At 48.0% G+C, this 26,181-nt stretch overlaps 1 protein-coding gene across 1 annotated transcript in view; it reads left to right on the forward strand.

Moving 5' to 3' along the window:
* Positions 1-26,181, forward strand: part of EVC2 (EvC ciliary complex subunit 2) — a 139,210-nt gene that overhangs the window by 84,756 nt on the left and 28,273 nt on the right. The window contains exons 14-16 of the mRNA XM_030864188.3: positions 3,424-3,878; positions 9,052-9,256; positions 12,830-12,952. Of these exons, the coding sequence (XP_030720048.2) occupies positions 3,424-3,878; positions 9,052-9,256; positions 12,830-12,952 (783 nt within the window). The remainder of the gene's footprint in view (positions 1-3,423; positions 3,879-9,051; positions 9,257-12,829; positions 12,953-26,181) is intronic.

The raw sequence follows: 26,181 nt of genomic DNA on the forward strand, positions 1-26,181 counted from the left end.
CCTACATGCTCTGGTAGCACAGAGAGGAAGTCACCGTCTCCTGGGGTACCCGAGTTCTGGGGGACAGATGAGCATCTGATGCGAGCAAAGCAGGAAGGACACTGCAGGGGATGGGGAGGCGTCTTGTTCAAAGGTGAAGCACTCAGGCGAGGGTGCCCCGCTGTGCGTGGAGCTCCGAGAACTTGAGAGCTGGGAGGGCAGAGGGCGGGGGCTGGAGGAGGCACTCCCAGGAAGCAGCACCTCGTCAATGAGGGCAGTGTGCCGGGCTGGCAGCTGACCTTCATTCGAGGACAGTGGGGAACACTGAAGGGTTTTCAGGAGAAGTGATGCCAAAATCTCGGCCTCTGTGCACCAGTGCTGAATCAAATCTTGGAGACAGAGTTTTGGGTGAAGTAGAAAAGAACAGCTTTATTGCTTTGTCAGGCAAAGAAGGACGCAGTGGGCTGATGCCCTGAAAAACTGTGTGTCCCAACCGGGGAGGATTTGGTGATGAGTTTTGTAGCAGTGGTTCAAGGGCGGAGTTGCTGCTAAGGGTCAGGGTGTGTGCAGTGCCCGCAGTTCCTTAATCTGGCCTCAGGTGGTCTCCTGAAGGTCATTACCTTCTCTGGAATGAAGAATGCTAATATCTTCCATTTGTCGGGGGTTTTAGTTCTGTAAAAGAGCTCAAAGATACTGTTATGTGTATCCCTTGAGGCGGAACCGGGACCCCGCCCCAAGGCTGCACTATTGTTTCTTGGCTGCCCCTCCCTTGTCTCTGCCTCCCCTCCCTTCCCTGATTAGCAGCTGTTCAAAAGGCTCCCATGCCCAGGAGCCCCACAGGTCCTGCTCAGTTTCAGAAGGAAGATCAGATTTGGGATTTAGGAAGCTCCTGTGAGCAGCCTGCGATAGAGTTGGAGGAGCCCCAGGCTGTAGACCTTGAGCAGGTCTACAATGGGACCAATGGGAGGCTGTAGACCTTGACCAGGTCAAAACGGATGAGAGCATGTCCTGAGCACGGGAAAAAGGACAGATTCAGAGGAGATACTAGATACATGGGATAACACAGGGGGTGGTCTGATGCCATTCGGGAGGGAAAGGGAAACAATAACTTAATTTGGTTGATAAAAACTCTGCTTTTATTATCAAGTGTTGGGCCCAGCATTCTCACCTGGACCGTTGAACTCCACCCCATCTTTAGCATCACCTCATCCATCTCCATTGGCTCAAGGATCAAAGCAATGAGGCCCAAGAACACACTTCTCTGATGGTCTGGCCTGGTTCCAGGCTAGGGTCTGGAAGGATGGAAGAACTGCAGATACTTCAGCAGTTTTCCATGAGTACTGTTTCTTACAGCTGCTTTTGATAAATCTTGTGAGTGGTACAGAGTGAGAACATAGCTCCACAAAGGCAAAGGTTTGTGTCATATCCTCAGCTCTGAGGACACATTGTAGGTGCTCAACCAATATTGTAGAAGGAAGGAATTGACACTCTCTGGTCACCCGGACCCATGAACAAGACATATTTGCACAAAATAGAAGCCGGACTGTCCACAGATGCACTATTGTTAATAACACCGTGATGTACATCTCTATGCATGTCAGCTTTTTCCCAGCACAGGGCCTTTATGCCTACTGCTCTTTCTCCCAGGAATATCCTTTCCCCCATCTTAACCCAGCTGAGATATGACCTCATCCCTCAGGTCTCCCTTGGGTCTCCTTCTTTTTTTTTTTTTTTTTTAAAGAAGAAGATGTTGGGGGTAGGAGTTTATTAATTAATTAATTTATTTTTGCTGTGTTGGGTCTTCGTTTCTGTGCGAGGGCTTTCTCTAGTTGTGGCAAGCGGGGGCCACTCTTCATCACGGTGCGCGGGCCTCTCACTATCGCGGCCTCTCTTGTTGCGGAGCACAGGCTCCAGACGCGCAGGCTCAGTAGTCGTGGCCCACGGGCCCAGTCGCTCCGCGACATGTGGGATCCTCCCAGACCAGGGCTTGAACCCGTGACCCCAGCATTAGCAGGCAGACTCCCAACCACTGTGCCACCAGGGAAGCCTGGGTCTCCTTCTGTATTTTTTTAACTTTTTAAAATTAGTAGTAGCATATTATTGCTGTAATTACTCTTGGTGGTGATTAGCCTTTGTTGTCTGTTTTTCTTTTCCATTATGTTTTACTACAGGATATTGAATTTAGTTCCCCGTGCTGTACAATAGGACCTTGTTGTTTATCCATTTGGGTCTCCTTCTTTAAAAGGCCTTCTGTGACCTCCTCATTTAAATTGTCTCTCATGGATCTCAGGGGGGTTTTCTCTTAGGGTATCTCAATTTTCAGTTCCTATGTGCCTGGGACTTGGTAATAATAATAGCAGACATTCATTGATGCCAATTCTGCACCAGGCCCTCCTCTAAGAGTTACACATGTCTTCAGCAACTCATTGCATCCTCACAACTACTCTGTGAAGTAGATCCTATTATTATCCCCATTTTACAGATTAGGCAGTAGAGGCCCAGACAGGGCCAGACACTCGTTTTGGGTGGCTCAGCTTGTAAGTGGAGAAGCCAGGATAGGAGCCCAGGTGGTCTGCCTCTTGGGTTTTACTACTCAATAGATACGTGTTCAATAAATGTTGAACAAATGAAGTTTTCACTACATGTTGGCTTATTTTCTAAAGAATAATTTTGTTTTTTTGGGAGGGGGGAACAACGATCAACTTTATTGATTCATTTAAAAACGATGCAACCTCAGACAAAGGAGGTACTGCTAAAAGCTCAGTTGGGTGAGGCAGCTTAAGCCTTTTGCTTAAATCTTCACCCTAAATCTTTGAATTATGAAATTTGCCACGCCTTGCCTCTGGAATACTGTGATTAACATAGACAGAGGCAGGTTTTGTCTAGTCCAGAAGAAGAGAGCAAGATAGAGAGAATATTATATCTGAGTGAAGGAAGAGAGAAAAAGATGTCCTGGATCCTTCTTTGAAACAAATGAGTAAAAGGTGGTCACATTTTGCTAAAGATCAGCCAGGTTATGCACTCTTCTCCTTTGGGGAGGATGTGTTAAGAAGGTAAAAACCTTAATAGAAATTTCCTCTCTTGTTGTCTAAGACTTGACTATGGGGAGAAATCAAGAGTCCTTCCAGTTCTGAACACGCTCTTGCAGTATTTCTGTCCTATTAGCCTACTTGCATAAAAATCTTAGTAGGTTTTAGAAGAGCAAAGCATTTATTCAAAGTTTCCATTTCGTGGCTCAATTCTCCTCTGCTGCTACTTTGGCAATCTCCATTGGTCTTTCTATTATGTTACTTTTTTTGTTTTCAAGAATAATTTGCTGAATGTGAGGTGATTGGGGAAAGAGATGTTGACATTCGGTGCTTCCTGCAACCAGAGTGTTTTCCCCAAGAGCTGTACAACCGAGTCCCGCCCCCTGTTAACTGTCTGTTCTGGAACTCCTGCCAGCACAAGGAGCAGCGGAGGGAGCGGCTGTCCATCGCTGAAGCCTTCGGGGCGGCCGAGGATGCTCGCCAGTACATGGGCCAGTGGCGGAGCCTGGTGGCCGAGCACAGCGCCACCCTGGAGGAGCTGCAGGAGCGCCTGGACCAGGCTGCCCTGGACGAGCTCAGGGCCCTGACCCTCTCACTGTCCGAGAAAGCCACAGAGCAGCTGCGGCGGCTGCAGAACTCGGTGATGACCCAGGAGCTGCTCAAGCGCGGGGTCCCCTGGCTCTTCCTGCAGCAGATCCTGGAGGAGCACAGCAGGGACCTGGCCGCCCGGGCCGAGCGGCTCGAGGGCGAGGAGAGGGACAGAGGCCAGGAGGGCATTCAGAGCGTGAGGCAGAGACTGAAGGACGATGCTCTGGAGGCCTCCACGGAGGAGCAGGCGGAGCTGAGACACTGGGAGCACTTGATCTTCACGTGAGTTTTAATCCCTGTGTGTTTTCATCACCTCCTCTCCTCCCACTAGTGGGGGAGGGATTCCACCGCCTGGTTACGGGGATGGCCAGACACGTGCCATCTGACGCTGGACAGCAGTGTATTAGTTACTTATACCCACAGCCCAGGGAAGACGGGCAGTGCATGTCCCCCCCCAGGCCACTCAGGGGTTGCAGAGCAAACAACCAGGGCTCGTGGGAGGCAGGCTTTGTATTTGGGTTGGCCAAAAAGTTCGGGTTTTTCATGTGAGCGGGGAAACAAACAAATTTTTTGGCCAACGCAAGAGCAACAGGAGGGTGAGGTGCCCCCTGGTTCCCGTGGGAGGATGTGATGGGCTTGTTTGGACAATTACAGGCTGGCAGGGCACTGAAACCCACTGCTCATGAGTAAGCAGGAATTGCACCTGGTCCCCTTGATGAGAAGTGTTGTGTGAAGAGGGGAGCTTGTCCACAGGAGCAGGGTGGGGAGGGGAACTTATAGTTAAGCCACATGAGGCCCTCCCTGTGTCAGCAGATGTCAGGGAGCACATGGTAGTGGGCCTTCATTCCAGGCCTTACGGCCCGCTGCACCATCTCTTTATGGGTCCCCTTCATTCATTGAATTCAAGAACCATGGAATGACATCCACTTCTGACTAGGATGCTGTAAGCCATTGCCCGCCAGCAATCCTGGTGTAATAATTATAAAATAATGGATAATTTGCACCACTCATGTTTTCAAAGCCACTGGAGAGCTATGGAGGCAATGAGGACAAGTTAAAATCAGATTCCAGAGGGGCCACTGTTGACAGTCCTTCACTTCCCTGCAGCATTCGCCAGCTCTTTGTGCAGACTGAGATTTGACGTGGCCCAGAAGGGGCCATCAGCTGTGTGACAGACACCAGCAAAGCTTTGGCAACTGTCTAGGGCTGGCACGTCAGATTGGAAACTGGAGGAGCCTCGAACACGGCCCACATGGGGCTACAGAGAGGAATGAAAGGTGGGCAGTGTAGACCAAAAACCTGGGTTTAAATCCCAGCACTGCCACCAACTGTCTGAGTGTAGGCAAGTTACTTAACTTCTCTGAGCCTCATCTTTCTTGCCTGTAGAATGGGATGACAATGATAAATCATTTACGGTGCTTTCAGCAGCACATGATACTATTGGGTTGTTAGAAGGTGAAGAAAGCATTTTATAAGAAGTCGGGGAGTAAATTTTCTAGTTTTGATTCCATGACCCAATGATACTATCAAGGATCCAGCCCTCAACATCCTTCTGCTCCACTATACTCAGTGTGCTGCTTTGGTCTTTGGGCTCAGCCCCACATGGTTTCAGGATGGCTGCTGCAGCTCCAGGTGTCACATACATCATCTCTTTTTTTTTTTTGCGGTACACGGGCCTCTCACTGTTGTGGCCTCTCCCGTTGCGGAGCACAGGCTCCGGACGCGCAGGCTCAGCGGCCATGGCTCACGGGCCCAGCCGCTCTGTGGCACGTGGGATCTTCCCGGACCGGGGCACGAACCCGTGTCCCCTGCATCGGCAGGCGGACTCTCAACCACTGCGCCACCAGGGAAGCCCTATGTCAGTCTTTTAACACAACCCTTGGTCTGCAATAAGTGGATGATAAGAGGTAGCTGCTATCATCACCACCATCATTCCTGTGCTGGAAGAACTCAGATTATCAGGAGGAAAACAGACACATAAATAGATGATTGTGATACACAAAGCAGGAGTAATTAACCAGGTACCAAGCTCTGAAGAAGGTACATGTTGGGCGCCGGCCACTGACCTGGTACTGGGAGCCGGAGACAAGGGGACACTGCCCACTGTTGCCTTGCTGAGGCGGGGCAAGACCAGGCGTTGGAACAGCTGGGTGGGTCCTTGTCTGGGTGTGAAGAGGGGAGTCCAGTCTCACCGCATGAAAGACAGAATCAAACCCCCCAGCAACAGCAGCGCAGTGAAGATAAACAGTAACCACCACCTTCCCAGTCTGTTTATTTAGAGTAGTGTAGACTGTTTACACATAGGGCGTAACGGTGCCCGTTTGGCTATAACATAGCGCTTTTGTCCTTTTAACCAACGGACCCACCCATCAATGTTCCTTAAAGGAACCAACCAACCCAGAAAACACTATTGAAGCGAATAAACAAAACCAAAGCCCTTTGACTATTCTTTCCTCGGTATGGCCGCTCCACAGTTCAGTTTGGATCTTAGCCACAATTTCAATTCTGAATTGAATTGAAGCCCTTTTGATTAGAAAAGGTTGCATCAACATAGGATTGTGGATTGTGGAGGGGGTGTTGGGGGTGGGCGTTGGGGGAGGGTAGGGGAAGGCGCCCTTCTCAGTCTGTCTGCTCGGTCCCTCTGTCCCCCTCCTCTACTGATCCTGCATGCTGCTCGCTGGACGTCGGTGGTCCTCCCCATCTGCACCGAGGCCTGAGCTCTCCTTGAACCCTTTCAGGGATACCAAATAGCAGAGCATCGTTCTGCAGTGCCCATCCTTCCTCGGTGGCAGTGACATCCCATGGAACAAGGTCTTCCTGGCCTCAAGGATGCAGTGCCTCCTCCTTAAGTGCTCATTCCCAGGGACTGAACTTGCTGCCAGGGAGGAGAGGTCCCAGGTGTTTGCAGAGGGTGAGATTGTCTTGGTTTAGATGAAGTGACCTCTCCCCTCCTTCTCATCTCTCTTTCTTTATGGTTCTGTCCTTGTTTAGTTCGCCATCTCTGTTCGTTTTTGTTTTCTTGAACAAACAAGATGCTGTCTTCTCCAAGCCCATACACGTCAGATGCTTCAATGCCACTTCTTATTCCCACCAGTTGTTCTCAGCAGTAATTATTCAGCTCAATCTACATTCGACCAAAGTCTCTTTGCTCCATCCAGCCTGCTTTGGGCTCTTCAAAGTGTGTGATTGGACGTGACATTCCCATTATTGGATGTTCATCTTCTTTGATTCATGTGGTTCCATTTTGCAGGGAGTATTATTAAAGCGGCCGCCGATTGAGTCGTTCAACAGGAAAAGAGAGATCTCACTTTGGTATCAGAAAACTCTTTATGATTTTCCTAAGGGTTAAAGGGGGTCAACTAACAATACACACAATCTGAGTCTGCTTATATACTTTGCTTATTTAAGACCCTAAAAGGTTGTAGCCTTTATTTCTGAGGCATTAAGTAGAAATGGCTTTGCACAATAGTTTTGAAACATATTTTTATAAGCTTCTCAATTTCAAGCAAGAGAGAGTTGCTGTCAACCTGGTCCTATAAAATAAGAATTAATAAGGATGCATGTTTTGCCAGGGAAAGTGTCTTTGAGAGCTTTTTGCTAAACTCCTGCCTGGATTTTAAATTCCTTCAGGGCAAAGACCCTATCTCCTATATTTCTGTATTATCTTAGTGCCTACCTAGTGGAGGATTAAAGCCAGACCACCCTGGGCCAATCTGGTTTGAAGATGGGCAAGAATAAAAACTCAGATTCATTTCAGAGTTGCTCTCACCTTGGAGTCCACGTAAGCAGCAAACACGTGGGGCAAAGATTCTCCACGAGGGAAAGTACAAAGGAACAGCTGCAGTTTCCTAAAGTACTTCAGAAAAATTGGTGAGTCCCAGGGAACCCAAGACATGGGCTTGGGGCCTTCAGACTGCTTCTGTCTGGGGGCCCAAGTCAGCCCTTTCCGTCTTATTCTGCTTCCACGAGAGAACTTTCTAGGTGAGCTGAAGTCCCACAGGCCCACATGAAGATTTTTTGAGTGATCAATGAACAGACACACGTTGCCCAAAGCAGGACAGAAGAGATGGCCTCCCCCCAGATGCTGTCTCCTGGGTCAGGGAGGACGTTCTGTCCAGAAGTCCCAGCCGACCTCCTCTTCCATCTCGTTGGCCAGACTGGATCCCCAGAGGTGGGAAAGAGAGCCTGTGGCCATTCTCCCCTGTAGAGTGGCTGTAGGCCTTGCCTGGGAGGAAGAGGGGGACATTCCTTAATTTCCTCATTTGTGGGCTTCCCTGGTGGCGCAGTGGTTGAGAGTCCGCCTGCTGATGCAGGGGACACGGGTTCATGTCCCGGTCCGGGAAGATCCCACATGCCGCGGAGCGGCTGGGCCCGTGAGCCATGGCCGCTGAGCCTGCACGTCCAGAGCCTGTGCTCCGCAACGGGAGAGGCCACAACAGTGAGAGGCCCGCGTACCAAAAAAAAAAAAAAATTTCCTCATTTGTAAATTGAGGATTGAGTTGCCAAAGGATCGGTGAGGATGCAGGTAAATGTTTCCTGGGGCTGGCATAATAAAGCACCACAGACCAGGGGCTTTAAAACAACAAAAATGTATTGGCTCCCAGTTCTAGAGGCCAGAAGTCCAAATCCAGGTGTTGGCAGGGTCATGCTCTGTCTGAAGGTTCCAGGGAGAATCTGATCCCCGCCTTTCTCTTAGCTTCTGCTGTTGCTACAATCCTCAGCACTTGTTGGCTCGTAGACCCTCATCGCATGGCCTTCTTGTGTGTGTGTCTTCTCTTCTTTGAAGGACACCAGTCATATTGGATTAAGCGTCCACCCTATTGCAACATGACCCCATCTTAACTTACTTCTAAACTGCCTCTGCAAAGACCCTGTTTCCAAATATCACATTCAGAGGTACCAGGGGTTGGGACTTGAACATATCTTTTGGGAGGACACAGTCAGCCCCTAATGGTAAATCACCCTGCATGGTTTCCAGCACGGAATAGGTTTTCCCTAAATGAGAGCTGTCACTCATCATCCTAGAAAGACCCAGCACAAGGCCCCCCCTTCCCCATGACCTGCCGAGTTGGGCATCTCTCCTCCGGGCTTCTGGTCCCTACTTACAGTCTGCTGCTGGCCAGGCTCGGTGGACAGTTCTTTGTCTTCATGTCTGTTCTAAACAGAGACAGGTTCTCTTCAAGGTCGTGAGTGCCGGGACACCTGTTGTCTGCTCACAGGCTTGTCTCATTCAACTCTGAATTCCTAGCCCCGATATGATGTTGTGTCCATCATGACACACATTAGATGCTCAAGAAATCCTTGTGGAATGAATGCCCGATTAAGGAGATGGCGTTTTTTTTTCCAGACGTGGATTTGACTAGTGGAGTTTGAGCCTTGAATTTACACTTTCCCCCCAGCACAACCCGCACTGTCTTCTCTCCACTAAAACATATCACTGTTCTTGCTTTTCCAGAAAGCTCTGGTCCTCTGCCTTCTCCCTGTCCGAAGAGGAGCTGCTCGGGATGAGGCAGGAAGTTCACGGCTGCTTCGCTCAGATGGACAGGAGCTTGGCCCTTCCCAAAATCCGGGCCCGAGTCCTGCTGCAGCAATTTCAAACCGCATGGCGAGAAGCAGAGTTCCTGAAATTGGACCAGGCGCTGGCCGCCCCTGAGCTGCAGGTAGGATGGGCATCTCGGGGCCTCGTGGGTGCAGAAGCGGGGCCTCCTCCGGCGGTTGATACTGCAGGATCTCGCTCTGCCACCCACCCTCAGCTCATCTCCCACCCTCTCCTCTCTGGCCCTGTTGGCGTCAGCTGTTCCTGGAAGCACCTTAAGTTCTGTAGTGGACACACTGGTACCTGGACTTTGCACTGTCCACCAGTGGCCCTGAGTCTCTGCCACTCACGGCTCACAGCTGCGCCCCTCTCCTGAGCTTTCCCCTCAGTGATGGGAGCCACCTGCCCTGAAGGTGACTCTTCCTCCTGCCCCCTCCCTTGGCCACAGCCAGTGACCCACTCAGAGTACTTCTGTAAGTGGCACAAGGAGGATGCTCAGCTCAGGTGGAAAAGGGCATCTCTCACCCTGGGCCTCGGAGGGTGATGATTGACAGATGCCTGTGGTGAGCACGTGTTATGGGCCACAGACGAGGCAACTCTTGGGTGCAGGGTTTACTCTGGAGCCCCTTATGGACCAGTCAAGGCCAGATGCTACCTGAGACCTCCACCGTGCGTGGCCCTTTCCCCCTCCTGTCCTGGTTCCCTCACCCCCTACGCCTTGCTCAGAGGTCCTCTCTCCGGAAACTGCGTGCACCCCAGTCCCTGTCTCTGGCTCTGCCTCTGGGGAATCCCACCAGAGACAAAGCCTTTGAATTTGCTGTTTCCTTTGCCGAGAACATCACAGGGCCAGCTCTTTATGGTCTCTTCACATCTCAGTTCAAATGTGTCACCTGCACAGTGGTCTTCCCTGCCCACTATCCAAGATCACCACTTTCCCAGCCATCCTTTATCCCATGCTGCGTTCCCACGTCTTCAGAGAATTGATTGCTATCTGCAATGTCCTGGTTTCTCGACTTAACTCACGGTCTGTGCTCCCACTGCCAACAAGCTCCCTGTTTGTAGTTCCAGTTCACCACTCCATCCCAGCACCTAGAAGGTGCCTGGTGCATAACAGGTGTGCAATAAACTTTATTGACTCAACCAACCAACCACCGGATGTGGGCGGAATGCGGGGACTTCCCTTGAGTTGATATTATGTTGAGATTGAAAACATTTCGAATCACTTACACTTTCAGTAGCTCATCTGTGGTTCACAGCGGGGCCAGGAGGTAGATATTTTGTCCCCATTCTACAGATGAAAGCACCAACCAGCAGAGGTAAAGTGATTGACCGACGTAGGAGGAAGTAGAAGGACTCATCTTGGAGCTGGTGCTTTCTGACTTTAAACCTACTGCTTCTCCTTGAGGAGAAAACAGAATTCAGGCACATCCTTGGTGCTCTCTGCCCAGCTATAAGTTCTACCATGATCTCAAGACCCCCTGTGGTCTGACCCCTGATCAGTCACGTGCTGGTAAACTGACTCTCATTGGGGGTTCAGAGTTCCTGACTTGTAGCATTTGCCTATTTCCCTGGTGTAAATACTCCTTCCAAGGCCAATTTCAGGCTACCGACTTGACATCACTGTGCGTGGGGCTGGGAGGGATGCACACGATCTGCCCCACCCCCGCCCCACTCTGGCTTCCCCCGCTTCCAGTGCCAGTCCTTGCTCTGGGCTTCAGGGTCTTACCCACCAGCCTAGCTCTGTTCCTAAGAGGGGTTGACCCCCAATTTCCTCTTTTTGGTATTATCACCATTAGATCAGGAGATAAAAACTATAGTTCACTCATGGGATTAGCTGAGCCCAGCCCGAGTTTTTAAAGGCATTGGGTGCAGGAGTCAGGAAGCTCACCGTCTAGTTCTTAGGGCTCCCATGATGTGGCTGAGGCCACCGATTCTGTTCTGGCCTCAGTCTCCTCCTCTGTCACATGGGGGTCTCTGAACTCAGTGAATTGCTGTGTACGTGCTTGCTTCCTCTGAGTGCGCTGGGGCCGGCCCTGAGGACATGGGGGTCTTCTCTTGCATTAACACCGCGGCCATAGGCGCCGGGTCAGAGTCTGGTGGGCAGGCCTGAGTCCAGGTCTAGAGCAGGCTCTGGGAGATCGTGCCAGTGAAAGAGTAGAGGAAGGGTGGGTATGTGAACCGGGAAGGGAGGAGGACTGGCCCTCATGGGGAGTGACCAGCGGCCACGGACTGCACCAAGCATCTTAGATGTGGTGCGTGTTGTGTTGGTCATGCTACATTATGCCCTACTGCATGCTGTTTTGTTTTGCTATGTGATGTCATGTCCTATTGTTATATTCTCATTTAGGCTACATTCTAAGCATGTTGTTATGTTCTATCGTGTTGTGTTACAGTATGCTGTGTTGTTATATTTTTCTGTTTATTATGTTAGATTATGTTCCATTTATGTTCCATTGTGTTATGTTCTTGCGGTAATCCTATGAGGTAGGTATCATTAGCTCCATTTTACAGGTCTGGAAACTGAGGCTCAGAGAGGGTAGCATCTTCTACACTCATTCATTCATTCGCTGAATATCAATTTACTGAGCACCCACAACCTCTTCTCTTTTTAAATTATTTATTTTATTTATTTCTTTTCTTTCTTTTTTTTTTCCTCTGGCTGTGTTGGGTCTTCGTTATGGAAGCGCGGGCTTCTCTTTGTGGTGTGCGGGCTCCGGGCAGGCTCCAGAGCGCGTACGTGGGCTCTGTAGTTTTTGCGGTACATGAACTCTCTCATTGAGGCGTGCAAGCTCAGTAGTTGTGTTACGCAGGCTTCGTTGCCCCGCCACGTGTGGGATCTTAGTTCCCTGACCAGGGATCGAATCTGGGTCCCCTGCGTTGGAAGGCAGATTCTTTACCACTGGACCACCAGGGAAGTCCCACACAACCTCTTCTTCGACCCCTCTCACCCTTGCTCTGGGCTTCAGGTCTTCAGGGTCTGGAACCTTCTATTCCCACATTTTCACACTCCTGACACCTTGTCATGCGGGGCTCAGCTGCAATGTCACTTCTTTACATTTGTGAGAAGCTGGTATGTGTGTGTAGGTTGTGCAGCTGTTATTCTAGGAGGATGGTATGTGTGAAAGCCCACGCATAATGCCTCCTTGAATGCATGCATACGGATGTCCTCAGCAGCCGTTCACCTCTGCAGACGTGTCCCCGTCCGCCTAATGTAAGATAATACCCAGAGAATATCTGTCTCCTTGTCTTCATGGCACTCACCAACCCTCTGAGAGTGTCTTGGTCGGTTATTTGTTTTCACGTTTACTGATTTTTTCCTCCGCTCTTCTGTAAGCTTCCCAAGGACAAGCACCTCTTCCGTCCTGTGCCTGCTCACAGAGGCTGACGGGTTGAGGTCCCCCACTGGAGAGGAGGTGGACGCAGGTGGGGCCGCTATCTGTCTGACTGCAAAGCTCCGGCTCTGCCCACGAGCATCCCTCTCCTCCCTTTGGCGGGACAAGCTCCCAAAGTATGCCAAGACCGAAGGCCCATGAACGGAGTTCATTCCAGGAGAGTGTTCATCTCTCCTCCCCTCTCTGGCTAAGACAGCTGTGCGGTGCCAAGAGCTGCAGGAGCCTCTCTGGGCTTGGGGAGACCAGGGGCTGCACCAACCTACTGGTGATCACTTTCTCGCCCATGTTTTCTCCCCTCTCTCCAGCCACAGTCCAAGGCAAGGAAGCCACGCTCCAAGAGCAAAAGCAAGACAGACCTTTTGAAGAAGTGCACTGAAGATAAAATTCAGCTCTTTGAGGAACAGGCCCCCGAAGACCTGGTTGAAAAGGTCAGTGTTCGATCTGTCACTCCTCATAGCACATGGCAGGGCTGGCAGCCGCCCAGTTTAAGGGCACACAGAGCCCTTGGGGGCTGTGACTGTCCATCTCCACCCAGCACCTGTTTTTTTCTTTTTCCATCTTTATTGGAGTATAATTGCTTTACGATGGTGTGTTAGTTTCTGCTGTATAACAAAGTGAATCAGTTATACATATACATATGTCTCCATATCCCCTCCCTCTTGCGTCTCCCTCCCACCCTCCCTATCCCACCCCTCTAGGTGGTCACAGAGCACGGAGCTGATCTCCTTGTGCTATGCGGCTGCTTCCCACTAGCTATCTATTTTGCATTTGGTAGTGTATGTATGTCCATGCCACTCTCTCACTTCGCCCCAGCTTACCCTTCCCCCTCCCCGCAGCACCTGGTTTTTACCTTGTGTTCCTGCAGGTGGGACCCACCCCACCCCCACCCCCGCCCCTTTTCACCTGGTCCTTCTGCCTGGAACCCTCTTCCTCCACTTCTCCCCCAGGAGGTCTCTCTCTGGTCCATTCTTCTGGCCTCATCTCTGGTGCTGCCTCCGTGGCCTGTGGTTGCCACCATCCTTGTGCCTGGCTCTGTGCTGAGGGGTTCACTTGTGCTGCTTCACTTCTATCTCTGCATTTATCTTGCACACCCTCCTCTGTGCGCCACAAGCAGCCCAACCTCCCTCACCAGCCCCCTTTTGTTACACTTCTGTTTCTGCGCGTACTGCGTATGACCACGTGCTGCTTACCCGTGTCCTTCCCTCTTCTTGGATTTACCTTTCCACCTCTTTTTACCTGAACAAGTGGACTTTGTCCTCAGCTGTCCTAAGGCACAACTCTGTCCTCAGGTGCCCCCTCTTCCAAGAAGCCTTCCCGGAACACCCAGTTCTCCCACTTACCCCTCCCCCTGCCAACTTCCTTTCCCGTCCTAGCATATCTCACGCTGTTCCTTCATTCCTCTGGGATGCTGAGGAGGCAGCAATGTCCCAGGCATCGTGTTCACGAGCGCTGGGGTGGTCCCAGCTCTCAGAAATGCACATTCTAGACAAAGAGCACTTAAAATGATAGATCATGATCAGTGCCGATAAAGAAATGAACAAGACGGTATGATAGTGACGGGGTGGGGGGATGGCGAGGGGGAAGTGGGATCCACTGTAGGTGGGAGAGTCAGGTGAGATGTCTCTGAGGAGGTGACATTTAAGAGTCGACACCGTGTTGTCACTGCCGGGGGCCCGCTGCCTTCCCCAGCAAAGGGCAGACTCCCAGAGGACTGTCAGTGAGTGGATGCACAGACCATATTCTAGAGCTGCTCGTCTTGTTCCTACCTTCTGTCCCTCGGGTCCTTTACCTAGTTATTTTAAATTTTTTTTTTTAATGTAAGTGTATTTGTCAGAACACAAATGCGTAATCCAGCAAAGAACCATAGAACCTGCTCCAGGCAAGGTCATGGCTCCTTCCAGGTGTGTACAGGTTGTTGATGTCTTAAGGGACACAGAAGTAGCACCCTATTCCCACTTGTGTTCTATATAAAATTGAGACACAAGACAAAGACTAAGGCAGGTACAGGTGGAAATATCATCTGTCTTACAGTTAAAGGCTAATTCAGAAGATAGAAATTAGTATGAGAGCCAGATGGGCTTGCTAAACATCCCAGAATTAGACAGACTCAGTCACACGATCACAGGTGTCCCTGGGGGGGTCCTGGCAGCAGCCTACCTGGAGGAGCAGAAGTGGGGCTCCCAGAGCAGAGCTGAGCCAAGCCTGCCCAGTGGGGTGGATTCCCGGTTCACCCAGGAGGGGACGAGGAGAGGGGTGGAGTGAGGCAGGGACTACATGGAGGAACTAGCCGCATGGGGGGTCGGGCAGGGCATTTCCTCCAGTGCACGCTGGTTTGTGACCCATTGTCACACTTAAGGTAGATATTGTCAGAGAAGGAAAAGTGAGGATTTGATTTGGTGGAAGGAATGGGTGGCCTGAGCCGTGGCCAAGGACACAATGCAGGTTCAGGGGAGCCCAGAGTCTGCAGCCCCGTGAAAAGGCTGCTTTGCTGGGGTGCTGGGTCTCCCGAGGGGATGGGGGAACAGACCTGGGGTGGAGGGTCTCAAGTGCCTGTCTGGGAAGATGGGCCGAGTCTCACCAGCGCTGTAGAAGGAGGAGAGGGACAGGATGAAGGATGGGTTGAGAAGGTCCCGAGGTTTCCTGAGCCGAACTCAGCAGCCCACCCACCGTGAGTTCACCTGACCGCACATGCTTCCCCCGTTCTAGCCTGTCTCTTTCATTCCATTACGTGCTTTACCCCTCCCGACTTCCTTAAGAAGTAGGAACGGTCCACATTCCTATTTTACAGATGTGGAAACTGAGTCTCCACAGTGAGTTCATCCAGGTTTCTGCAGCCAGGTGGTGGTGGATCCAGCACTTCAAACTAAAACTCTATCTCTTCTTCATCTTTGACAGGGAATATTCTCACGGAACATGGTTATTTCCCACGGTTGTGTAATGTGAGATGAACGTGCCTTGGCTCCCACATCCGTAAAATCAGGATTGAGACAATGATAACCCACTAGTCACTGGATTTGTGAGGAACAAAAGGATTGGAAGGTGCTTTTTAACTTTGGAGTGGGCTCCAGTGCCCATTTCCCCAATAATGGAGCAACTCATAGGCTACCTAATTCCGGCCTCATGGAGAAAGGCAGCCAAGAGTCATTTGTCAGCCGTGACCTTTTCATGACAGGCCATCTTCACAAATGGCTATCTCACTGTGGCAAGTGCCAATACAATAGGCACTCCCCAGTCAGCGGCTTTGATGTTCCTCCTGAAGTCGGTCGACTGCATCTCTTAGCATCCGAGTAGCAATTGTTCAGATTTTTTATTTGCAGGGTAATTGCACAGAAATGACAGCCCTTGGGGGGATGCCAGCAGCACTGGGAACCCCTTCCAAGCTCATGTAGCTATCAAGATGGAGCAGGGACCTAATGGCCACTGTCCCAAGACCCACTGTCAAGCCACTGCCTGGCTGGCAGCATGCTGTCCCCAAAGGGACTGTGGCTTCACAGCTGGGGTTTGCAGAGCATGCTGGAAGCACCTGTCAGGTGCCCCCTTTCTTTACTAGAATCTGCAACCCTCAGCCCCAGGTTGATATGTCCCTGGTCTGGACTCTGCCATCTGGAGAGGTCGGCAGAATTGCCCAAGGTCACGCCATCAGTGAGTGGTTGAGCTGGGGCTCCCACAAGGCACGTCTGCTTCCATCATCCATGCCCTTTCCATCATGGTGCTGGGTCCGCAGTGACAGCGAGAAGGCTTCAGCCTCCCAGCAGGGCTGTTTGTCCTCTTCCCCACGTCCCCTCCCTTTCTTCCACCTCTTTCCTTTTCCTTGCCGTGCTCAGCTTTCCCCTTTCCCTCATTCTCCTTCACTTCCTCCTTTAGAACATTTTGTAGCCTGTTCTCTGGGCCGGGCACTCTTGCAGGATCCTGCACTTGAGATGTTCACGGTTTTAGATGAGCAACAAGTTTGTACATCGACCGTTTATAAGTTTGCCTCCTGCTTTCACATAGAAGCCACCTGACTATGCTGAGCTCCGCCTTGAATGAGTGGTACGTGACTCATTCAGAAAGACTTGTACGACTGATTCAGGGAGGAAAAGAGAGACAGGCAGAGGGATGAAAGTGGACTTCCTGCCTGCCCACCTTTTCTGTCCAGCTGATGGGTTACCAGCTCCGGTCAGAGGCAGCCATCCTGAGTGGCTGTTGTGCACCTGTGACACTCCACAGACATCCCAGTCCTTCTGATAGGCTCCTTACAAATGCACAGATGCATGATTTTCAACCTGGAGGACTCTGGAGGGCAGGTACATTTGAGAATAAGTTAATCAAGTTCCAAGATAAATTTCTGTTGGATTGAACTAAAATTACAGGTTAATTTGAGAATTGTCTTCCCCTCCAAAAAGGTGGAATGTTTCTTATTTTATGTGGATCTTCTTTTAAGATCTTTAATAGATTTTATATTTGCTTCCATTAAGTCGATATGCTTGGGACAGTCCCAGTCTCCCCTGTCATCCCCACGTCCCTTCCTGTTAGCTCTTCCTTTTACTCTCAACTTGGGCGAGAAATCATAGGGTCACCTTATGGGTAAGCTATACATATACATAAGGTCTTGTGTATTCTTTTTGATGATTCCCAGATACATGATAGGTTTAGTTGCAATTGTGAGTTATTACCTATTTTCAGTTATGTTTTGGGCTTATTTGATACTGATGTAAAGAAATGTTACTAATTTTTATAAGTCTTTCCAGACTCCCTTATTCTATCTCTGGAGCCAGACTGCTGGGTCCAAAGTCCCTATCTCTGTCACTTATAGCCCTGTGACCTTGAGCAAGTCACTTAACCACTCTATGCCCTAGCGTACTCATCTTTCAAGTGTGCGTGATAGGTACACCTACCTCTTAAGATTCTTGTGAGAATGTGTCTGTTGATTTTTTGCATTTGGTCATAATGTCTACAAATAATCACAGCTTCGTAGCCTCCTTTCTGATTCTTACGCCTCATTTCTTTTTCTTAGCAGTGTGTCAATGTCCTTGTCTGCTTATTCCATCATCTCTCTCATTTCCATTCGTTGAATTTTCCCTGGATTATGGATAGTTTCCTTCTTCTTTGCATGCATGGTAATTTTTGATTGGATGGTAGGCATTGTAGATTTTACATGTTGGGTACTGGATTTTGTATTTTCTTTAATAGTGGAGTTTTGACATGTAGGTATGTTCTTTTGGATTCATTTTATCCTTTCAAGACTTGCTTTTTTTTTAAACATCTTTATTGGGGTATAATTGCTTTACAATGGTGTGTTAGTTTCTGCTTTATAACAAAGTGAATCAGTTATACATACACATATGTTCCCATATCTCTTCCCTCTTGCATCTCCCTGCCTCCCACCCTCCCTATCCCACTCCTCCAGGTGGTCGCAAAGCACCGAGCTGATCTCCCTGTGTTATGCGGCTGCTTCCCACTAGCTATCTATTTTACATTTGGTAGTGTATATATGTCCATGTCTCTCTCTCGCTTTGTCACAGCTCACCTCAAGGGTTGCTTTTAAGCTTTGTTAGGTTGGGTCAAGAGCTGCCTTTAGTCGAGGACTAACGTATCCCCGCTGCTGAGGCTACACACTTCTGAGGACGCTACCTGATACCTTGTGTGTCGTGGGATCTTTTCACTCTGGGTCGTGGGAACACAAGCTCTTCCCAGCTCTGTGTGAGCTCCAGCAATGGTTCTGCCTATTATTTCTGGTGGTTCTTTCCCTGGCCTGGCATAGGTTTGTTATTTGGGTTTTTTTCAAACATGCACAGTATTGAGCCAAAGCCCCTTGCAAATCTCTGGATCTCTCTCTCTCTCTCTCTCTCTCTCTCTCTCTCTCTCTGTCTCTCTCCCTCTCTCAGCAGCTCCCTCGTCTTTAGGACTCTGCCCCACAAATTCTAGGCACAGTACTGAGCCTGCTGGTCTCTCCCTGGGTTCCCCAACACATCCTTTTGTGTACTAGGAACTGCATTCAGGCTGTAAGCTGGGGCAACCGTGGGGCTCACCTTGTCTATTTCCCTTCTCTCAAGTATCCCAGTTCTGTGCTGCCTGTTGTCCAGTGTCTGAAAACCATTGCATCATGTGATTTGTCTAGTTTTCTAGCTGTGAGAAAGCAAATCTGGTTACAGAGTAAATTTGTTCCCTGTTCCTGTATCATGGCCAGAAGCAGAACTTTCTAACCTATCCCTTTTTGATTGATTTTTACTTCTAACAGATCCTTAAAAAGAAAAAAAACCTATCCTTCTGTTATTGATTTCTACTTTTAGTATGTTTTAGATAGAGAACAAAGTGTATATGATAGCAAGTCTTTGGAATTTATTGAGGCTTACCTTGTGGCTTTATTTGTCCTCAAAAAGGCTGAGTATTTTCTGTTAGATATGGAAACAGGAGCAGTAGAGGCAGGGAGGACCCAGGTCATGAGAGTCCTGACAGCTACACTGAGAAGCTCAGACCTTTTGAGGGAACATTGACAAGATTTAGGCACTTCGTAGAGAGTATCTCTCAGGATATATTCATTAGTAGTTCTAGAAGTCAGTCTCTGTTGGCCAGTCCTCCTCTCCTGACCTCTGTTCTCGTTGGTTCTAGGGGTTGGGGGCCGTGTCTTAGTCTGACCTGTTCTCTTCCTTCTACTTGTCAGTGTGAGATGGAGGTTAAGGTTGCAATCCCAGCCCCCATCAAGAGCTGGACTGGTTTCTGGGGAGTGAGGGGCCCTGACGCCAGACACTTCAGCAAGGATAAGGTTCCAGTCTCTTGATGCCCACCTCTGTGTTCTGTTAGCAGAATTTTAATTGATGGATCCAGAAACGAAGGCAATACTTCAGTTCATCTTCGGTGCGTTCTCTTGCTGGTTTTGCACAAAGTATATATAAATTTCTCATAAATTTTCTCTAGGAGCACTTCAATATAAATGAAAGTGACATGACCGTATTTTCTGCTCACCCACGATTTCTGGTACTATTTTAATGATGTTGCTTCCATCTGGGTGGTGTGTCTACCACATAACCGTTCACCCATCCATTATTCACTCACTATTTCTGGGTTTCACGAGATGCCATGCTTGCATACTTCATTAGCAACCCCTCCATCAGGAGTGGAACTCTTGCAGTGCAATCAGCCACGCATCCTAGTGTGTTTCTGCAGCAGCCTCGGCAATTATGCAGAGGTGGCTGGCGCTTCTGTCAGGAACAGCTCTTCACACACCTGTCATTTCAGAAGTGGCTAGAGCTTAAGCATGAGAATAATGTGCTCATTTTCAGATGACATGACAAGAGAGAAAACTGATGGTACAGGTCTTTATAAAGCTTAGAAAAGAAGGCATATTGGAAGGGAATGCATTTTAGGAAGAGGCGAGAAAATCCCTTCATCCACCTACCAAGACTGGGAAAGCCTCCAGACGGTTCTCTTCATGTCTACTCTTGCCCCTGTTTTATCCCTTGAGGCAGACTCTGTCAAAGTCATCTCCCTGAAACACCATTTTAAGGAAAGTTTCTTCCTTTTTTTTAAATTTTTATCTAATATTGGAGCATAGTTGATTAACAATGTTGTGTTAGTTTCAGGTGTACAGCAAAGTGATTCAGTTATACATATACATATCTATTCTTTTTCGAATTCTTTTCCCATTTAGGTTATTACAGAATATTGAGCAGAGTTCCTAAGGGAAGCTTCATAGTTTCCCACTGCTCCCAAAGCAGCCCACTTACATTTTTAATTTCTAATTTTTCAAGAGTTTTTTCTCTCTGAATGCTCTCTACGAAATAACATTGTCTTGTTGCTTTAAGGCTACAATAACTCTTGTATCTCTCTGAGAACATAAAGTTTTTCAAAAAATTCCTGCATATTTATTATTGCCTCTACATTCATTAGAGGCTTTCCCAGGTATGTGGCCATCCTTGGCGGTCTGCTCATATTTAAGAGTGGAGTACTTGGGCTTCCCTGGTGGCACAGTGGTTGAGAGTCCGCCTGCCGATGCAGGGGACATGGGTTCGTGCCCCGGTCCGCAAAGATCCCACATGCCGCGGAGCGGCTGGGCCCGTGAGCCATGGCCGCTGAGCCTGTGCATCCGGAGCCTGTGCTCCACAACGGGAGAGGCCACACAGTGAGAGGCCCGCGTACCCCCCCCCCAAAAAAAAAAAAAGAGTCGAGTACTTAAAAGTTACTTAGAGGCTCTGACCTGTAAGTAGGGCTTGCAGACTGTGACCTTCACGCTGCTGTGACTAGACTGGACCACTCACTTGGTGAATTCCCAATGTCTGTAACTTTAGAGCTTTCTTGAAATCTGGTCAGAGTGCCCAGAGAAGACCAGTCTCCTGCCTAAATGGTAAAGGCCTTGCTGCCCATATGTCAGGAGCCAAATGAGGGAATGTAGAGTTTTACTTGAGTCCTTCTGCCTTAAAGAGAGCAGTAGATGCATTTTATAAATCTACTGTCTTTCTCCAGGAATCTCAGTTGTTAATATTTTTCTACATTGTGCATGTTTTTTTATAATTAGAAATGAAAAAACTTTTTAAAGGAGGAAAAAAACCTCTCAATATTATAAACTATTGTTTTATCTTTTTCCTGCAACCCAAAGGAGGCTGTATTTAACTAATTATAGTAATGATACCAAAATAATACTAGTGGTAAGAATACAGCAGCTACTATTTATTAGGGGCTCATTAGGTACCACAGACTCTACAGGCATTGTTCCCTGTCATTTTATTGTTTGCTTTTCAGAGATAAAACTGAGACTCAGAGGTTAAGCAGCTTGTCCAGGTCACACAGCTAGTTAGGTGGTAAGTTTTTACGTAGGAGATAACAGATCAGCCATAAACACAAGAAATAAAACTATGCTGACTAGTTTAAGGCAGTGCTCTTACTTTGTTTGAGATTTTTGCACTTTAATTATGCAGATGATGGGTTGAGTGGCAATGTCTTTCCAGGCATAGAAATCAAGTTTTCTATCTTAAATTTAAGCACTAATGATGTTTATTTAGCCGGGTGTTATTTCATTCAATAAACATTAACCCAACACACCTTTACTGAGTCCACTCCCCTCCTGATGCAAGATAAAGGAGAGAGTCTTAAATTTTGAACCCATCCTGCAAAGCATGGTTTAAACTGACCTGCTTTTTGAGAGGGCCAGCCACTAGAATACAAGTACATTCTAATATTTAAATAGTGTTTCATCAGCATCTCCTCCCAGCATTTGGATGTGAGATTCCTAATGTGACTCCTTTCTGACCCCTCTCTTTCCACATGGAGGGACTTTGCTAGTGACATCCTGGCCTCTCTGCATTCCTTGCCCACTTCTCTCCAAGGAGAGTGTTACCTGATTGGCGAGATTAAAGTAGGAACTGAGCATGCTCAGTGCAACTCCCTCCTCTCTTTGGAAGCCAGCCTGCCTTCAGGAAGCCCCCATTTTCTGACTACAATGTGATGAGCTAGGGGGGAGGCCTGCTGTTTGGAGGACTGTCCACTCCTTTGCAAACACATCTGAGCCGCATTCTCCAGTCTAGTTTCCATCAATATTAGAGCTGACATTTGGTGTCTGTCTGGCTCACCCATGCAGCCAGTTGTATATGTTTCCAAACTTGTGCAAGGAGGAGGGGTGTAAGGTCTTGAACTTCTTAGAATCTCAGTAATTCTCTGATGATTGACAGGTTGATTTTATTTTGTGTTTAAAGGACATCCCAATGAATAGAAGAAACTACTCCTTCAAAACTGCACATTCTACCAGGGAAACCAATTAGGAAGTTGTTTGAACTTCACATCTAAAATAAGAGTATTTAGCAGCATATTGTTTTGCAAATGAATTTTTATTAATTTAGGTAGCTTGAATATTTAATTAAGCCTGTCATTAATACCTCATAGAAATGCAAATCTGTATCTTTTCCCAGGAGTTCTTTTAAACAAGGATGAAAGCCCTCTTCAGAGACGTATTCTCATAGGGCTAGAATTAAGAAATTAAGCTTTCCGAAGAAGAAAGAGGATGTTAGAGAAGCTTTCTTTTGTTAATTTCACTGTGCAAGTTGTTCTCGAAGTACATGCAAAAGGCTTTACGCTTATCCCACATTTTAGGAATGACTTTGCATAAGTAAAATGAGATATCCCTCATGGCCACCTTACTCTGCCCTGCATCTCTGCAGGGGACTAGGCCTTACAGGGTATTTGGGCCACTACCTGTCCAGTGGTGGGGAAGATTGAAACCACATGGAGGAAATGTGGAAATATGAGCTCATGCAGGTGTGTAAGGAGGGGACCTCTCATCCATTTCTTGTTCACCTGCCTGTCACTCATGTTTTTCCTTTTTAGTAACTTTAACAGGCTTGCCAAAGCCCTTTCTGTTGCCTCTGGAGAAAGGCTACCTACCTCCCCTTAGCAGTGACGGTCTCTGTAATGTGGTTTCTGTCTGACCTCTAGGTCCTTATCTTCCACTTTTCCTTTCAGCTTTGGTCTAATTCACCCTCTCACTAACCCCATAGAGACCCCATTCACTCCTGCCTCAGTGCCTTTGGTTGTGCTGTTCCCTCTTCCTTAATGCCTGGATCCTTCAATATCCAGTTCAAAAGCTGATATCTTCACAACCTTCCCTGACCCCTCCCCCTCTTCCATCCTCTAAAATATCATAGTGCTATATATGGACCTCCTTTATGCCACCAACCATGTTCTACCTTTAATAATAAAATTGATACTAACAATAAACAGGGCTTCCCTGGTGGTGCAGTGGTTGAGAGTCCGCCTGCCGATGCAGGGGACACAGGTTTGTGCCCTGGTCCGGGAAGATCCCACATGCCGTGGAGCGGCTGGGCCCGTGAGCCATGGCCGCTGAGCCTGTGCTTCCGGAGCCTGTGCTCCGCAACCAGAGAGGCCACAACAGTGAGAGGCCCGCGTACTGCCAAAAAAAAAAAAAAACAATAAACAACAACAGCTAGCCATCATTCAACACTTCAGTGTGTCAGGCACTGTTACAGTCAATGAAAAGTAGTAGATTATTTATTTATTTATTTTCTTTCAAGTATTTGTTTTTGGGGTTTTTTTTTGTTTTTTAACATCTTTATTGGGGTATAATTGCTTTACAATGGTGTGTCAGTTTCTGCTTTATAACAAAGTGAATCAGTTATACATATACGTATGTTCCCGTATCTCTTCCCTGTTGCACCTCCCTCCCTCCCACCCTCCCTATCCCACCCCTCTAGGTGGTCACAAAGCACCGAGCTGATCTCCCTGTGCTATGCAGCTGCTTCCCGCTAGCTATCTATTTTACGTTTGGTAGTGTATATATGTCCATGCCACTCTCTCACTTTGTCCCAGCTTACCCTTCCCCCTCCCCATATCCTCAAGTCCATTCTCTAGTAGGTCTGTGTCTTTATTCCTGTCTTGCCCCTAGGTTCTTCATGACCTTTTTTTTTTTTTTAGTTTCCATTTATATGTATTAGCATATGGTATTTGTTTTTCTCTCTCTGACTTACTTCACTCTGTATGACAGACTCTAGGTCCATCCACCTCACTACAAATAACTCAATTTTGTTTCTTTTCATGGCTGAGTAGTATTCCATTGTATATATGTGCCACATCTTCTTTATCCATTCATCTGTCGATGGGCACTTAGGTTGCTTCCACGTCCTGCCTGTTGTAAATAGAGCTGCAGTGAACATTTTGGTACATGACTCTTTTTGAATTATGGTTTTCTCAAAGTAGTAGATTATTTAATAATCAAAATAACCTTACTGGGGACTTATTTTGCTTCTGGCCATAACGGAATTGAAGCATCAGATTATCCCCTCACCTAAAACGAAACAAAACAAAACAAAAACAATGAACATAATGTATGAAATAATGTGTTTTTTAAAACACTGGACAACAGTCAAAAGTGATCCCTGAGAAACAGGGAGCAAATGAGTTGAGCCCTGTGACTGTCCTGGGTACGGCCCTGAAAGAGCTTCCAGGCCATGGCGCAGGGGAAGGAAACCAGGCAGAACCTGGTGGACTCCTCGAGTGAAGAAGACAAAGCTAGGAATTCAGAGAAGCTAAGTCATGTGCATGACTAAATAAACATAACCCCCGGCTAAATAAACATCATTAGTGCTTAAATTTAAGATAGAAAAATTGATTTCTATGCCTGGAAAGACATTGCCACCCACCCCATCATCTAGATAATTAAAGTGCAAAAATATCAAACAAATTTAGAGTACTGGCTCTGGAGCCTGTGCCTTTCACCATGGTGCCTACTTCCCTCCTCAATTCTGAGCTCTTTCAGGATTAGATACGTGTCTGGTGACGCACCCGTCCCCATTCCCTGGGTGCATCACACATTCCTTTATATTATACATATTTGGTGCTCATTAAATTTTTTTGGATGAATGCACAAAGATGTAAATATATTTTCTGTTTGTGAACTTACTGTGAAAAAAATAACGGTGGGAAAAAAGTTTGCTGGAAGACTGTTAGGATCTGTAAAGCACTTCAGAGACTCAGTTTCCAAGTGTCCCCATGAGGAAGTAATCAGACAGCGCTCTTGGGGCCCCATTCTCACAGGGCATCGCCCAGTCTTGCAAGGACATTGGACCACCTCTACGAGCTGTGCAGGCTCCTCCACACAAGCTGAGTATAGCTGCTGGCCCTCGAAGAAAGCCCACCTGGAAGGCGCAGGCCAGTGATCTGTAATTACCGTGGAAACAGATCACCGGACTGTCACAAGCGGCTGTCACCTGGTGCTCCAAACTAGGGAAAGACTGGGGTCTGGTAGCATCCTTTTGATAACAAGACTTCATGTTTCCTTTCAAGCAGGGAAATGAAGTGTCTTCTTCCAGAGAAGCTGTTTTCATGCCGTAGTTCTGTGTGTTATTGCCTCTGATCCCTGTTGCTAGTGGGCTGCTGTGATCCAAATATGCAGGTCCCCACAGCGTGTCTTTGAAGAACTAGTTTCACTTGTTGTCTTCCTTCTCCATGGCCTGTGGTAAGCACCACCTCTCCAAGAAGCCTTTGCAGGTCCCCCAGCAGAGTTTTCTTTTCCAGCCAATAATACCCAAAGGGGGCTATTTGCTTCTTTGGGGCACGTTTTCCTCTTCCTGCAGCAGAATTTTTCCTGAAGGACAGATCACACAGGTGAAATCTGATCTCTTTAACCTGGGATTTGCCTTCCTCTGAAGGACACACAATGGGCACAGGAAAATTGCACAGCCCTGGGAGAACCCGGGCTACCATCTTCTGCCAGCCTCTGTGCCGTGTAAATATTTTCCCTTGGGCCAGCTACTTTATAGCCTCTGAATATAAACATACAAATCTTAAAAATAGGTTACGTAGAAGCAAACAAAATTCCATTTTTTTTATTGTGGTAAAATACACATAACATGAAATGTACCACCTTAACCATTTTTTCAGGATCCAGTTCAGTGGCATTAAGTACATTCATGTTGTATGCAGCTGTCACCACCATCCATCTCCAGAACTTTTAATCTTCCCAAACTGACACCCTGTCCCCATGAAGCACTAACTCCCACCCCCTCCTCTCCCCAGCCCTTGGCAACCACCATCCTACTTTCTGGCTCTATGAATTTGACTACTGTAGGAAACTCATATAAGTGGAATCATACGGGATTTGTCCTTTCGTGACTGGTTGATTTCTCTCGGCATAATGTCATCCATGTTGTAGCATGTGCTAGAATTTCCTTCC

The sequence above is a fragment of the Globicephala melas genome, chromosome 5, assembly GCF_963455315.2.
Source record: "Globicephala melas chromosome 5, mGloMel1.2, whole genome shotgun sequence".
In the NCBI taxonomy this organism is placed as follows: Eukaryota; Metazoa; Chordata; class Mammalia; order Artiodactyla; family Delphinidae; genus Globicephala; species Globicephala melas.